Raw genomic sequence first — 15,490 nt, 5'->3', positions numbered from 1 at the left:
TATGTTCTGCATCCTGAGGAAAAAGTTCGCCTCACTTCATAATTTGGTGTCGTCCCAATGAACAGTTTATCCCAGGGAGCTAACTACGTGAATGGCTAGATGATTTAGTTTTGATATTGGTTCCCTTCCTGAACCACGACAAATGACTGCATTTCTTAGTGAAAATATTGATGAAAGAGAAGAAAACTGCTTTTAGTACAAAAAAATCCCACAGATAATCATTGCCTGACTGCAGTTTCCACCATGTCTACAGAGTGCTTCCATGTGCTTCACTCACTGCTTTGTTTTTGTTTTTTTTTTTACAGCCAACAACTTCACTGTTGTGGTTTGGTTTCAACACTCTCATATTACCTGCACAACACCAAACACACAAGTTTGTGACTAGCCAGTGAAACAGTGGAGCCTTTCACAGCTAAAGAGTTGTGTATTTCCCTCAGGGGGTGGTGGGAAACAAAACAGGTCTAGAATAGATTGAATATTGGACTAACCTTTATGGAGAGGCTAGAAACTCTAATGAATAAGAACAGAGTTTGGCTTATGTCAGATTAAAAGACAATGGTATGTTTTAGATATTCTGTTAGTGTCAGGTACAACAAAAAAGGCAGAGATGTTACGGTTTCCTGTTAGCTTGCAGACATCTTTCACTGCACAGTCTCATTAGAGCTGATTAGCACCAAGAGTCTGTGGTGAAAGAAAAGACGGTCTGAGGGCACATGTGCTGGCTGGCCTGCTGGCACCTCTGCCACATTCTGTGGCATCAAGCCAGTTTTAGAGACCTCTGCAGCTGGCAGTGACCAGATGTGGCTTGTTTGAAGTTGGAGACCGATGAGAGCAGCAGACCAGTGCATCTTTGGAAGTGAAGGTGAATGTGCCTTCATCTATCTATCTATCTATCATTATGCTTATTATGCAGGTAAACATTTGTCAGTTAGACATCTGACAAGCTGCTTTTTTCTCAGTCTGTGATTATAACTCCCTGAACAGCGACTATGATCTGAGATCAGGGTTGAAGTAATGGAAAATGACAGTAATCCCTCATCCATCCTGATTTAAACGTGCTCTGTTGTTAATGAGATATGCTCTGCATGCATGCAACGACACAGAGCCTGTTAAGGGAATTATTAGCACTGATGGAGTGGAAAAGATAAACACCTCACTCCTGCAGAGATGATTGGAGAGATGCACTCCACTACATATCTATTCACTTTCAATGTAGCACTTTCATAAGAACATGATCAAAAAAAAAAAAAAAAAAAAAAAAAAGACAACAACTACAATGTAAGAGTGCCAGACAGGGCAAGCTTTATTCAACACAGCAATAAACATAAAAGAAAAGAAAGTCAATTTTCCAAAATAGATTTTAAACAGATATACATGTCGATCAAAAAAAAAGGCAAATATAGCTACCAAATAAATATTCACATCAGCAACAATATTTCATGTGACATCCTAGAAGATGCCTCACAATGAATATAAAACAAGAGACGGTATGTACAATCATACAACTTTAATAGGACATGCTTAGGAGTTTGACTGCACCATTTTACCACACACCGACTACAACACAAAGGCTGCATATTAACGGACATGGTCACTGAGCCGCCATGTAACCCGTCTTCACAGGGCCTGACATCAGCTCCCTAACCCAAAGAAAAACATCAAGAAAGGTTCGTTTTTTTTCCTCAACAGGCTCGGCAATAAATGCATAACTGATGCTGCAGTAATGGATGTGGGGATGTCTGCTTGCGAGCCGACCCTATCTGTCCACACAACCAACCCGAGAGCACGTCTGTGTTTTCTGCGCTGAATTGTTGCTAGGCAATGCTGAGGAATTTGGTGTGTGACCATGAACTGGAAACCTTTGTGCAAATCACCACTTTTAGTTCCTCCGACTATCGGGGGCAGTCCACAGCTCCGTAAAGACACAACAGCCATTTCAGGAAGAAATCTCCGAAAACACAGGGACTCACATCATGCGATTAAATACACACACAAAAAACCAAAAAAACAACAAACACGCACACAAAAAAGAAGAATGGAAAAATAGCTTTCTTTGGACAGGGCCAGCCTGTGCGTTTTGATTACTTGTTCTCCTTAGTCCCGTATTATTTCATTTTTCCCCCCACACACTAGCCCTTAATTGATAATCATCAGAATTTTGAGGAATATTTCCAATTTCAAAAGCATGTCGTTGTCAACTGACTCGAGCAATTCAGTCACTTTACTGCCTCGGTACTTTACATTTGAATTAAGCAGAAATGACAGCAAAGTCTAGCATCTCCAGTGGCCCCTCTTGTTCGCACACTCTGATCTATTTCACAGCACGACACTGTCATTGGTTTTTCTATGTACCAGTGGCTACTTAGACGGAGGAGGGGCGGCAAACACAGATCAGCAGCTTTTTTGTACAGCAGAGATGGTTTCAATCTATAACATGTCGGCCCGTGGAGCACTTGTAGCATGACAGTAATCACAAAGCTGCGTCTTTATTGCCACACGGGTTACCTCGCATCACAAGCACTTAAATCATTATTGCTTTATGGTTAGAAGCACAGAGATCGATGCTGCACACACACATAACCATGAAGCCAAAGATTTAAGCTCAGGGAAGGATCCAATTTTTGCCCCGTAGTAATTGTAACCTACAGTAAGTGCTGCTTATTGGAGGTCGACAGATTAACACGTGTGTGCAGAACAAAAATTCAGTCATCTTGGAAGAATAGAGTCAGGTCGGGAGTGCTACATTGGATCGATGCGCATATGAGAAATCCACAGGCATATTACAGTAATTACAGTATTCAAAAATCTCAATGACTTCCGGGAACATGATATGAAAGGCATTTTTCAAAACTGCATACCATTTGATAATTGTTGAGAAACTGTCAACAATGCAATGCTACAAATCTTTTCCAAAGAATATTTGCAAAAACAAACCAGATTTTCACATTAGCAGTCAGTCTGACTTAGCTAGGAGTAATCTTATGCCTTTTAATATGCCTCCTAACACGCTGACTGGACTCAATAAGCAGCCACAGCTTCATAAATAACACTCAGCAGCTCGACATTGAACCGTTTGTGTTTATGCTCCTGGTCACAACAAAGGCATCTTTTCCCGTCTGTTAAAATGTGTCTGTCTCATCACCAGAGATTAGACTCCAGCAGTGACAGCAGAGACACTGGAAGCCCAGATAAACTTCCCTTTTTATTTTGTGTCCTCATTTCTGCAGCCATTTTTCTGTGGTCATGTTGCATACACAGAGCCTCCTCCACCGAGTCCACTGAAGGCCTGCGGAGCAGCGCTGTCCAGAGCTACACAACCATGCAATAAGAATCCTAGCAGGTTGGTATAGTCTAGACTGCTGTCTGCACAGCAGCCTGCGACGCTCCTCTTATCCCTGCTTTCATCACCGCTGAGACAATAAGAACAGTCTCTATGTAATAGCTCTCACTGGGGTTTGTCCCACTGCTCGCTGTACATCTCTGTACTTTCACTAAATGGGGAAACCAGTGACACGCTATTTCACACCTCACACACCTTACTGGGAGGGATGTACAGGATTTTGCTAATTCCTGACGGCTTCATGCTAGATTTCTTTTTGTACTTAAAAAAATATCCATTGAATTGTCAGAGAGGCATTTACATCACAAGATTAAACTTTACACGTTGCACATTTCCATTTTGGACAAAATCAACATGTGCCTATAGATAGTAAAATCAGACAGATGTAACACCATTGTAGTTGCATACTGTTTACAGGTGAGAAAATGATAGCTCGATGATCAAACCTCGACTGATATTGTTTGTTCAAAAGCAAGATAAAGAGTGGAAAAAGATGGATGTGCGCAAAAAGGTTCAGGAGCAAGTGGACAGCGTGGTGTCCACCTCTTCTGAGGGGTGTTTGGTTTCTGGGGGGGTGAGGGAAGGATTCAGCAGGCAAACCTGATAAAACCATCGTGCCCACCCCCCCTTCCCCGAGACCAAAGAGGCAGGGGCTGGGGGTTGCATGTGAGGACTGTAACCCAAGAGGTTTCCACTCACATGACCGAGCAGCTCTTGGCCTTCTCCTTCTTGAAGGTGGAGGAGAGCAAGTCTGACTTGCTGGGCAGGTGGAGGAGTCTTTTGGAGAGGCGGCGGGTGGGGCTGGGCTTTGGGAGAGGCTGCAGTTTGTTGATGCAGGCCATCGCTGCGGTGCGGAAAACACTGTGGATGCTCTTCTCAGAGGTGAATGCTGAGCACTCTAGGTAAGCCTCTGCACCCAGCTGCTTGGCCATAGCAGAACCCTGCAACACAAAGAGTGATTAAGGCTGCTATTCATAACATCCTTCACTTAATTTCACCTTTTTAAACACTTTTTTCCACCATGAGGAGTGGAGTCTATGAGGGGATGCAAGGTCATAAAAAGGCTGTGAAATGAAATGAGGGAGCACGTCTCATTGACTCTTCGAGGTTACAAATTATGTTCTTGACTCAATTTCCCTAAATTATTTTGCAAACGCTTCAGAATGTCAGTGATGTGTGTATTTCTACACACTGTGCAGTCTATAAAAGGAAGCAACAAAACGGCTTCTGGAAAGAAAACTGCAGCCATACCATGTCAGGGTATTTATAACGCATGTTTTTTGTTACTATTGTTTTTATTCAAAACTGACTGTTCCTGATAAGCAGTGTGTGTTTCTTTAGTCTCACCTGCTCATAGGTGATGGGAGTCTGTTTCTGATTGGACAGCTCCATCAGTGTGCAGACATCTGTGCGAAGGTCGGTCTTGCACCCGATAAGCAGGATACGTGTGCTCGGACAGAAGTCCAAGATTTCAGTTTTCCACTGTTGAAGTAAATATATATAAGCAAATATACGGCATATCATCCAGTGCTAATAGGTGTTCATGGATGTAAAGAATCACCACAACTGACTGGAAGAGAAGAAAACAGAGAAAGTCATTACCTTCTTCAGACTGCTGTCCACAGTGTCGGGGCGACTGATGTCAAAACACAGCAAGACTGCATCAGAGTCACTGTAGCACAAAGGCCTCACGTTGTCATAGTACGGAGAACCTTACAGGGGAGAGAGGAGAACGTCGTTTATGTAAATAAAAACAAGACGGACTTTAATAACATGTACAGGCCTCTGATTTCAAACAGTTCCATGTGTTATCACATTTCTCCCAGAAAGTTTACAGGTTCACAAACATTGTCTTCTTTTCCAAAGGAAACTTCTAATTTTGGTGATTTTAGAACGAGGCTGTACTTTTTACTATGTTGGAGTCACTCATGGTCATTTCTAGTGAATGGTGCAGATTTGTGGGACAAAAGGACTCTTTCACAGCTACTGTTTTTAAATATTGGCAAAGGTCATTAGTGTGAAATGAAAACATTTTATTACTTAGTTTAAAAAGTCTCTCTACATGTTTTTGTTGAATATTCTATTTTCCATCTATTTTCATTTATGTTTCTTAAACCACAATATAAGATGTATTTTCATTGAAAAGGCACATTTAGACTAAATGTCCATTGTGAAATGTGTAAGAGTTCACATGTTGAGCCAAAAATGAATTAAATCAAACAGCGTTTGGGCGATCAATTGCTGTGACAACAGGTAGTTGGTCAAGAACGTAAAAAGCATGATGGAGCAGCAGAGGCAGAGAATACAGCTGCAGGGATTATGTGGAATTGGCATCACTTCCTCCTGCTGAGCTTCACTTTGCTGTTCTCGAAACTGCTATTTTCCCTGCTCCTACATCCTTTGCTGGCATTTCAGAGGCAGAGAAGATGACAATCGAGCACTAAATCCTCATCGATCTTCTCTTGCAGTAGATTACGCAAGTGGAACGGTAGGGCTCGGGGCAGGCAGACGCTCCCACTCATGCTTAGAATCCTTAAGTAAGCCACCCACCCCCCCAAAAAATCCTCTGCTCGCCCAGCAATACCTCCAGTCCCTCTGTTACCACAGCAACAGCCTTGGAATCCACCGTCGACATCAGGCATTCCTCCCACCTCCCTCTAAAGGCTCGCCTTAACTGCCAATCAATCATTTTACACCACAAACTGCCCACCCATGTTGGGGACATTCCTCTGCTGAAGTTGGGGACCACAGACACAGAAAAAGCAAACATTCACATGTGCCAGCATCACACCTGATTGCACACAGACTCACTGTTTAAATTTGGCTGCAGCCAGAGGTGAAGCCAATCTGCTATCAGATGAAACAGACGAGGGGCCGCTCTGTGGGCTCAACATGTTTACTTTAGTGTCTGTGCGAACCCCAAAAGGGATTCAGTGTTCCTCTTATAGCTACAGATAACAAAAGCAGTGTGTGTAATCACTCATTACACAACCATCCTAATTGATTTACGGTGTAGAAAACAATGCATGAGAAGACAACGTATGAAACGGCACACACAACATGGACGTGTGCATATAGATCAGCTTCATGAATACTTAATGGTTTTCCACATTATCAAAGGGTAAAACTGAATTTGCCAGCTGCCGGGTGCTGTGAGTGGAATAATGACAAGCTGTGATGAAATTCCTCAGGACTCAATGTCCTGAAGAAAGTAAACACTGCTGTGAAAGAACAAAGGGACACGCTTGTTGGATTAGAACTCTGCTTCTATGCCTTTAGAAAAATAAAATAATTGCTTTATTCTCCTCGTATGTAGACATTAACTGAAACATTTTGATTAAATGATTTACTACCACTGGATTTTAACAAACCACTGTAACGCCATTTACTCCCAGGGCTACAGACACACAACTTTGTGTTTGCTGAGTGTGAAAATTGACACACATTAAAATCAGAACAATTAGCACCGCTGGGATGAAGAGTCTCTGAGGTATCTCGTGGGAGAATCAAAGGCAGGCTGCTCTGGAATTATCCTCAGTGTCCTGCAAGAAGTTATCACCCAGCCCGGCACCAGGGTGTGATTCTGCATTAAATGTCCACTGATAAAAACGCAGCAATCAATGCGAAGCTGCACCGAGCTCCAAGAGCCTTTGCAATTAGAGCCAACAAATTGGTTAGCCTGCCAAGATGAAAGGGAAATAAATGGATTTTAATCTTCTGTTTTGGACAATAAATGCACATATTTATCTCACATTCCCACAAAAACAATATATCAGTGTGTAAATATTAGTATTTGAAACGCCTCAGTGTGCTATCCGGGTACAGTAGGAGCCTTGGCAGCAGTTTCTCGACACTCCAGGACCCAGTTTCTAATCTTGGAAGAAAAAGCTGCTTCTATTGTTGCAAGGAAAACCGGGAGGAAGAGAGAAGAGAAAGCAGGAGTGTACCCTACTGAGGCAAATCACAAAGAGCCCTCCTATGCTATTAATCCTTCGCCCCCTGCAGTCTGGTATCACAGGGTACCGGTTTCTCTCTCTTCCCTCCATTGCAACAAACTAGAGAACGGTTTGGTTTAGACGGATCGATGCCCATGCAGTGCTTAAGCACGGCCCAAATGCTTCCTTCCCTCCTTTTTCTGATGCTTTTCACAACAGATGGAGAGTTTCTGAGGCATGAAACATGGAGAATGAGTCTGTCGAACTGAGGAGGGGCAGGGAAAGAAAAGGAGCATAACCAGATTCTTGTGGCTGAGCTCAACTTCATCCGTCTCGATGGTGCGGTGCCCAGAGCTGAGTGTCGAGTTGGAAATTGGGCCAGAGTGGAAGTAGGCTTCCCAGGCTGAGACGCGGGGCCTTGTGTCGGAGCGTACAGGTGGGGGAGGGGAGGAGGACGGGCTGGATATTTATTTTTTTGTGTGTGTGCGTGCATGAGTGAGCCTGCGAGCGGTATTTCTGTGCATGTGTGCTAAATCAAGTAAGTGACATAGCCCATTTCCATCATTAGCACTCCTCCTCTCACAATGAGAATGCAGGGGTCAGACAGACTAATGATCCGGTGATGGGATGACTCACAGATTTGGGGATGAGAGCGGCCCTGCCTCTCCACCCACACTCAGCCGAATGGGAGATGCGCCGCCGCTGCAGCCGATTACTCTGGACTTCACATCCCGGCCAAAAAAAGCAAAAAAAAAAAAAAACCCACAAAAACACACACACGACATTGCGTCAGACAGTTGTTTCCTTGTTTCACATCAGCCAGGCAGAATCAGTGCTGAAGCCCCCTGCAGGGAGAGAGAGGACGCTGCTTTGTTCTCGAGCATCGGCACATCTGAACTGTTAACAAGCTTTACTTTGACACTGTCAAAGCTGATGACACTCTGGATTTTGAAGATGAGTCAAAAGAGAGAATTTTAAAAGAGATTAAACTTGATATGAGACTCGTGCTCTGGTACTGGGAGTAAGACGTTCAATCCCTCGCTTAGTTTGAGGTAAAATTATTAAGGTAGAATGTGGCTTTCTGTATCAAATACTTTATCCAAACTTATTGTATTTAAAAAAAAAAAAAAAAACACACATGAATGCCTTATTCTAATTTTAAATACTTTAACTTGGGCGGCATGGCTCAGTGGGTAGAGTGGCTGTCTTGTAACTGGAAGGTTGCCGGTTCGATCCTCGGCCCGTCAAACTCACGTCGAGGTGTCCCTGAGCAAAACACCAAACCCCTAATTGCTCCTGATGGGTCGTGGTTAGCGCCTTGCATGGTAGCTTCTGCCATCAGTGTGTGAATGTGATGTATAATGTCAAGCGCTACATAAATACAACCATTTAACCCCTAAAAACTCATCTGTGTCTATCAAAAGTTACACATTTAGCTTTTGTCCCAATTAAAACAATCCCTTCCTGACTTTTAATCAACTCCACTGTAACTCTACACCGTTCATCTCTGCCCAGCCCTCACCATTCACTGCAGCTCAAGCACACCAGCTCACCTCCAACTCTCCTCAAAGACAGCAAAACTACTCTACATTACAAAATGGAAAGTTGTTACATTGGAGTAATTCAACCATACTCATGTGCACATATACAAAAAACAATGATTTGATTTGACTGGTTCCTCTTGTTTGTTGCATTCAAAACCCTCAGAAACCCAAAAATATTTTTGAGATGTTCATCTACTGCAAGTTTGGGGTGGAAAATTATTTATTTAACCTTTATTTTACCAGGAAGTCCCTTGAGATTAAAAATCTCTTTCCACGATGGTCAGCTTTGGTGTCTGATGTCTCTTTCAGCACAAAAACACTATGTTAACAGATTAAAAAGATAAATTACCAGAGGAGGGCTTTAAATGACGTGATTAGTCAATAAACACGAAATTGAACAACTAGCATTTTCAGTTAATCATCCAAGTCTCACATAATAGTTGTACTTTTAAAAGAAGTGTGGGTTTTTCTCGGTTTAATATCTTGCATTTGTTGAACAACAGTTTGACCACAAGATGTCAGTTAATTAACTGATACAATGATCATGAAAATAATCAGCAGCTGCAGCCTTCAAACAAACTGACACCTAAAAATCACTACTATGACTTCAAACTGAGTGGCCAACATGGGTTTTGTCTATTAGCAATGCTTCTCTTTAACAATTACAAAGATTCTTTCATCAGTTTAAATGGATACTGGGTTAATTCCAAATCGATCTCGCTTCTGTTTTTCCCGCAATAAGAGATCATACGCTCGGTGTTCTCCAAAACTCAAAGGCTTTATCAGCAAGATCACTGAACCTGAAATAAATTACTATCACCATAATGAGATCCATTATTCACTATTCATGAGTTACGGCCGCTGCATGGTGTTCGCCTTCCCCCTCTTCCACCGCATGTCCGATCAGATCAGGCTGATTAAAACCGGTGGATTGATTTTTGTCTGTAAATCCATGGCGGAGCTGGAAGAAGGAGCTGCCTGCCATGTGGAGCCGGTGATGAGGTCAGTCCAATCGATGAAGGGGAGCCCGGATAATGAGCGGACCCTCTCGGAGCTGTGGGGCCGTGGCGGCACAGCTCCACACAATTAGAGCAAATTACAGTAAAGGAGGAGGAAACCGTACGACGAATAGTCCCAGAGACCGTCATCCATCACCAGGAGGAGCATCTGATGGAAGAGTCATCTGGGGGGAAGGGGGTCACACAAGTTCTCATCTCAGTGGAACCAGAGAGTCTTTAAATCAAACCTGTTGCAAATAACACGGCGCACGTCACCATGGACATTTATTTGAGCTTGTTGTGGCCGAATTACTAAAGTAAATAAGACAGTCCTTCAACAACTGTCAGCATTTACAGACAGAATCTGTTGGATTTAACGACTAAGAATGCGTCAATATACAATTGCAGGACTTTTTGTGTCATAGTTGATGTTTTTGCTGTTTTCAGGCCTAAAAATCAACATGGCCGCACCACATGGCATTTCTACTGAAAGATTCTTATATATACAACTGAGGAAAATTGAAATTGAAAGCTGTTTAAAAAGATATTGTAGTAAACCTGTTGACTACTTTATATTAAATAACTCAGAAAGCCTTGGAGTCTTGCCAGTCTTTTCTTCAGGAGGAAATGACATCATGTGGAGCAGGTCATGTGATCTGGAATTAACACACTTCCTGGAGAGGTGTAAAATTTGATATATTGCCAAAAAAGAAATATCTGTCATGATTATCTCAACTTAATAAAAAGAACGCAGCCAAAATATTTTTGAATAAACTAATTTTATGATTGTTTAGCTAATTAGAAGGTGGTTGTTATTAAATTTGGACGGTTATTTAGTTGACATTTTAGTCATATCCAGTCATTTTCTATTAATAAGTGATTGTTTCCATTGTAAAGAATTATGGAATTTGTTAAGACATGATCATAATGAACATAAAAGCATTCGTTTTTTTTACTTTAAATAAAAATGTGTGCAAGATTTATCCCAAGGACTTCAAAAGTCTACAGTTATATATTGACCTGAATACCTATGGAAGGCTGAATGAAGGTTTTATCTTATTTTCATGCTTATTATTTACACCATTATTCAAAAGTTTTGGGTCACTTAGAAATGTCCTTATTTTTGAAAGAAAAGCAATTTTTTTTCAATGAAAATAACATTAAATGAATCAGAAATACAGTCTAGACATTGTTAATGTGGTAAATGATTATTCCAGCTGGACATTTTTAATGGAATATCTCCATAGGGGTACAGAGGAACATTTCCAGCAACCATCACTCCTGTGTTCTAATCCTACATTGTGTTAGCTAATGGTGCTGAAAGGCTCATTGATGATTAGAAAACCCTTGAGCAGTTATGTTAGCACATGGATAAAAGTGTGATATTGTCTGAGTGACCCCAAACTTTTTAACGGCAGTGTGTATTTTTAATTACTAGCAGTATTTCCTCAAGAATCTTCTTTTAGCTAGCCCTGCTTTAGCATCTTCGCTGATATATATGTCGGTGCTAACATTTTTGGGTTTATCATCCAACTCAGTCCAGTGTCTGTATTTGTTTTGTAATATTTGCCATCAGTTAAAGCTGCTTTGTATGATATGGCATTAAACATGTGTATCTGGACAGTTAAATATATTTTTCCTTCATAAATTTGTGATTTTAACATTTCTTTTATATGAGCAGATTCTTTAGATGCTCTTTGTTGCATTTTATGGCTTGTGTAGTTACAGATTCCAGTTGTACGATTTAGTTCTATGTTGTACATGAGTATTTTTGCCCCTTTTTTAAGCTTTTTGTGGAAAAATTACTACTATGCTTTGTATTGAATTTTGCAGCATGTGTGTGTTATTGTGGGTGTTTACTGCTTCTTTTGGGAAGGGGTGACGTATGCACATTAGCCCCAATTTGTATTTAATTACATTTAGTGTTCTATAGATTTTACAATTAGAAATGCTTTTAATTTTGTTGTACAGCAAATTTTTTCTGAGTATATACTAACCTTTCATGTTAATGTTACTAACCTGCCTGTCCTGTCTTTTTGTTATTTATGCTGTTATATTTAAGCTGCTGAACACTTGAATTTCCTTCTGGATTAATAAAGTATCCATCCATCTATCAGCCCCTGCAGACTCCTATTTTGTCACCTTTAGGTCACTTAACTGACTGAATTGAGGCACTGGCTGGATCAAAAGCACACCACTGGTTGAAGACAATGGGACTGATAGACCAATCCAGACTAATTAGTTTACTTTAATTAGCATTTCAGTCACATTAGTCTTATCTAACCAACTCTGAAAATGATCCTCCTCCTTCCACACGAGGTATAAAATTCCCAACACCAGAGTTAATGTAGGATCAACATATAACTGAGGGACTTTTGAAGTCCATGGGATATATCTTGCATACATTTTTGTTAAAAGTACAAAAATTATTGCTTTTATGTTCATTAAGATCATATCTTTACAAATTCTATAATTATTTATCATGGAAACAATCACTTATAAATAAAAAATGACTGGATATCACTAAAATGTCAACTAACTAACCATCACAATTTAATAACAATCACCTTCTAATTAGCTAAACAATAATAAAATGAGCTTATTCAAAAATCGTTTTTATTGTGTTCTTATTAAGTTGAAGTAATTCTGACAGATATTTCATTTTTGCCAATATATCTAATTTTAGATGGATATTAACTAATTGTATCTGTGTCTGAGAAATTACTTTCAACTAACGTATGCAAATTAGCCCCAAAACAAGTGGTACAGTTTTGGCCTTTCCATTGAGCGATAAAAGGGGTCAACAGACGGGAAAAGAGAGTTAAAAACAAGGATGAGGGGCAGGAAAAAAAAAGATGTAAATGGGAAAAGAGAAGCAAGCAGGAAAGAAAGAAAGAAAAAGAAAGAAAGAAGGGTCAGTCAGGAGGGTTGGCCTAGTGGTCCTATTCAGTCTTAATCCTCTGCATCATGCTGTTTGAGTGGGTGACCCGTGGAAGCATATGGAGGAGAATGCAGGTCACCAGAGTTTCTGAGCTCCTTTCTATCTGTCTGCTCCAAAAAACCTTCCTGCTCAACAGGATGTCGCTCTGTGTGCCCATCATCATCCCTCGGCACCAGGCCCACTCCTGCTGGCCAGACCAAAGGTCCACAGTCTGGGATTAAAAAACAGGATTTGGTCTGGGGAGGGAATTACACTCACTTTTTTCTCTCCCCTCTCGTTACCGCTTTGTGATAATGTGTGTGTGGGGCGGAAACATGAGAACACACTAAACACGGCATCGTCTCACACAAGTGGGTCTGTTACATAAAGGATTTGTCGTACACAGACACACAACGTGCTCAGCCACGGTGACCTAGTGAGGCTGCAGATACATCCAGCGTGGACGGAGGAGAGGAATGTGGGCAGGAGAGAGAGGCCACGGTGCAGCGAGCATGGAGGCAATCAAACAGGTGCTGCAGACCCGAGTTTCACAATATTCAGGTCAACACACGAAACAGCAGATCTCCCCGGAGATCCGCTATGACACATTGACCCTCTTTTTCACGCTTTGTGTAAATTAACATATGATGCACAAAGTCAGCATTAGGAACTAGTGAAGCGGAATAATCGCTGTCTTTCTGCCTAGTTTCCAGCGAAGCGTGCTTGGCACAAAAACGTACTTGTAGATCTGTCAGTGCTGCATCCAGCCACAGGCGGAAAACACATCAGGTGCTAGGAGGAGGAGTGCAATCAGCCACAATTTAAAAGCACCTCAACACGTCTTCCGTGGATGAAAACAAAGAGCATGAGGCCCTGCACATGAGCTCTTAGCAGCACTTTCAGTTCAGTTTTGCCATGACAAAGAGGAGTCTCCAGGGAGAAAGTCAAAGAGCCATTCCTCCTCTCAGCTCACACTCATTACATTCACAGAGCAGCTCCGAATATCCCAGCATCCCTTAGTGCCTGCAGGTCAGAGGCCACACAGACAGGGAATAACAATAAAAAAGGTTAGTTACCTGAAGTGTCCCACAGACTGAGCTCCACTCGCTGCTCCTCCAGCTCCAGACAGGCTGTGTAGTTTTCAAACACCGTGGGCACATAGGTCTGTAATCAGCAACATGGTGCCATTAGAGGGGAGGTGTCAGTCACTCAGCTACAGGTAATGCAACTCATCTGACTAATTAGTGCAAAACACACGCTGGGAACGTCAATCAATCAAACAGAACAGAACAGAATAATAATACAAAATGTTCTTGAATTCCTCGAAATAATCAATCTTTCACTTGGATGACTGCAGCTGCAGGAATATTCACCGCAGGCCAATAAAACAGGATGCAGAAATGCGCAGAGAAATGATAGCAATTTATTCAAACGTGCAATGAAAAGCTAATGCAGTTCGTCGTAATATTATAATCACTAAATAAACCAAAAGGGCGATTTTTTTTTTTTTGAAAATGCGCATACAAACTGTCACAATCTGCATCAGACGCACCGTTTTCCCCTCTGCCATTTTCATCTTTTTTAATGAGAACTTGCCAACAAAACGCAAAGTGCACACAATCCAGCTCTTCCTTTCACACACGTGAGCAGCAGTGCAACATACCTCTGGGTAACAATCCTTCGCCAGGACTTGCAACATCGCCGTTTTTCCGCATTGAACGTCTCCCACCAGAACCAGTTTACATCTCACCACCAGCGGCTGCGTGTTTCTCCTTTCCTTCATGGTGTCAGCGAGGATCCAGTGTTTGTCAGAGGAAAGCAAAAAAAAACGACAAAAAAAGAAAGGAAAATGCGAAACGGACAGTAGAGCAGCAGCACAAACGTCCCCGGTGTGATGGAGCGTCCCTGCGCTTCGCCCGCAGTTGATCTGATTGAATTTGCCACTGCGGCTCTTTATACAGGCGAGCAGCAGCCAATAGGAGCTCAGCGTTCCACAGGCTTCCTGACATCCCTGAAACCGCACTCAGTGATGCTCAGAGCAGAAACAAGTTGTTCTGTCAGGGATCGGGAGACAACGGCAGCGCAGACGTGGAAGATTTTGTGCAGAAAATTGCGTAAAAAGATAATATTCAGTAGATTTATTTGTTCTATTTATATTCCAGTGCAGCTAAACTGACATTATGAGGAGTGAAATATTAAAGCAGGACGATTTCAGCTCCTTCTCCAGTTAAATGCTTTAAAATGAAATACATTTTTGTTTCTTCATTTGAGGCTAATAAAGTGCAGTAACTATAATAAAATGTCTAAGCACCATAGGTGGTTTGATACAACTGTTTTAATACTACCTGTCAAAATGAGTAAATATTGTTTATTGAATTTTAACTACATATAGATTTTACAATTAGAAATGCTTTTAATTTTATTGTACATCAAATTTTTTCTGAGTATATACTAACCTTTTACGTTAATGTTACTAACTTGCCTGTCCTGTCTTTTTGTTATTTATGCTGTTATATTTAAGCTGCTGAACACTTGAATTTCCTTCTGGATTAATAAAGTATCCATCCATCTATCAGCCCCTGCAGACTCCTATTTTGTCACCTTTAGGTCACTTAACTGACTGAATTGAGGCACTGGCTGGATCAAAAGCACACCACTGGTTGAAGACAATGGGACTGATAGACCAATCCAGACTAATTAGTTTACTTTAATTAGCATTTCAGTCACATTAGTGTTGTCTAACCAACTCTGAA

General features: G+C 41.4%; 1 protein-coding gene across 1 annotated transcript; it reads right to left on the bottom strand.

The window, feature by feature from the left end:
• Positions 1-1,279: 1,279 nt before the first annotated feature.
• Positions 1,280-14,681, bottom strand: rnd1b (Rho family GTPase 1b). Its single transcript, XM_022205211.2, has 5 exons — positions 14,401-14,681; positions 13,814-13,901; positions 4,943-5,052; positions 4,688-4,822; positions 1,280-4,281 (listed from the first exon to the last, which is right to left on the bottom strand). Exons 1-5 carry the CDS (start codon positions 14,518-14,520, stop codon positions 4,036-4,038), a joined length of 699 nt encoding a protein of 232 aa, XP_022060903.1. The 5' UTR covers positions 14,521-14,681; the 3' UTR covers positions 1,280-4,035.
• Positions 14,682-15,490: the final 809 nt, after the last annotated feature.

This window comes from Acanthochromis polyacanthus, chromosome 6 (assembly GCF_021347895.1).
Source record: "Acanthochromis polyacanthus isolate Apoly-LR-REF ecotype Palm Island chromosome 6, KAUST_Apoly_ChrSc, whole genome shotgun sequence".
NCBI classification, from domain to species: Eukaryota; Metazoa; Chordata; class Actinopteri; family Pomacentridae; genus Acanthochromis; species Acanthochromis polyacanthus.
The sequence above is the reverse complement of the archived record's forward strand: the minus strand, read 5'-3'. Positions and strand labels throughout refer to the sequence as shown.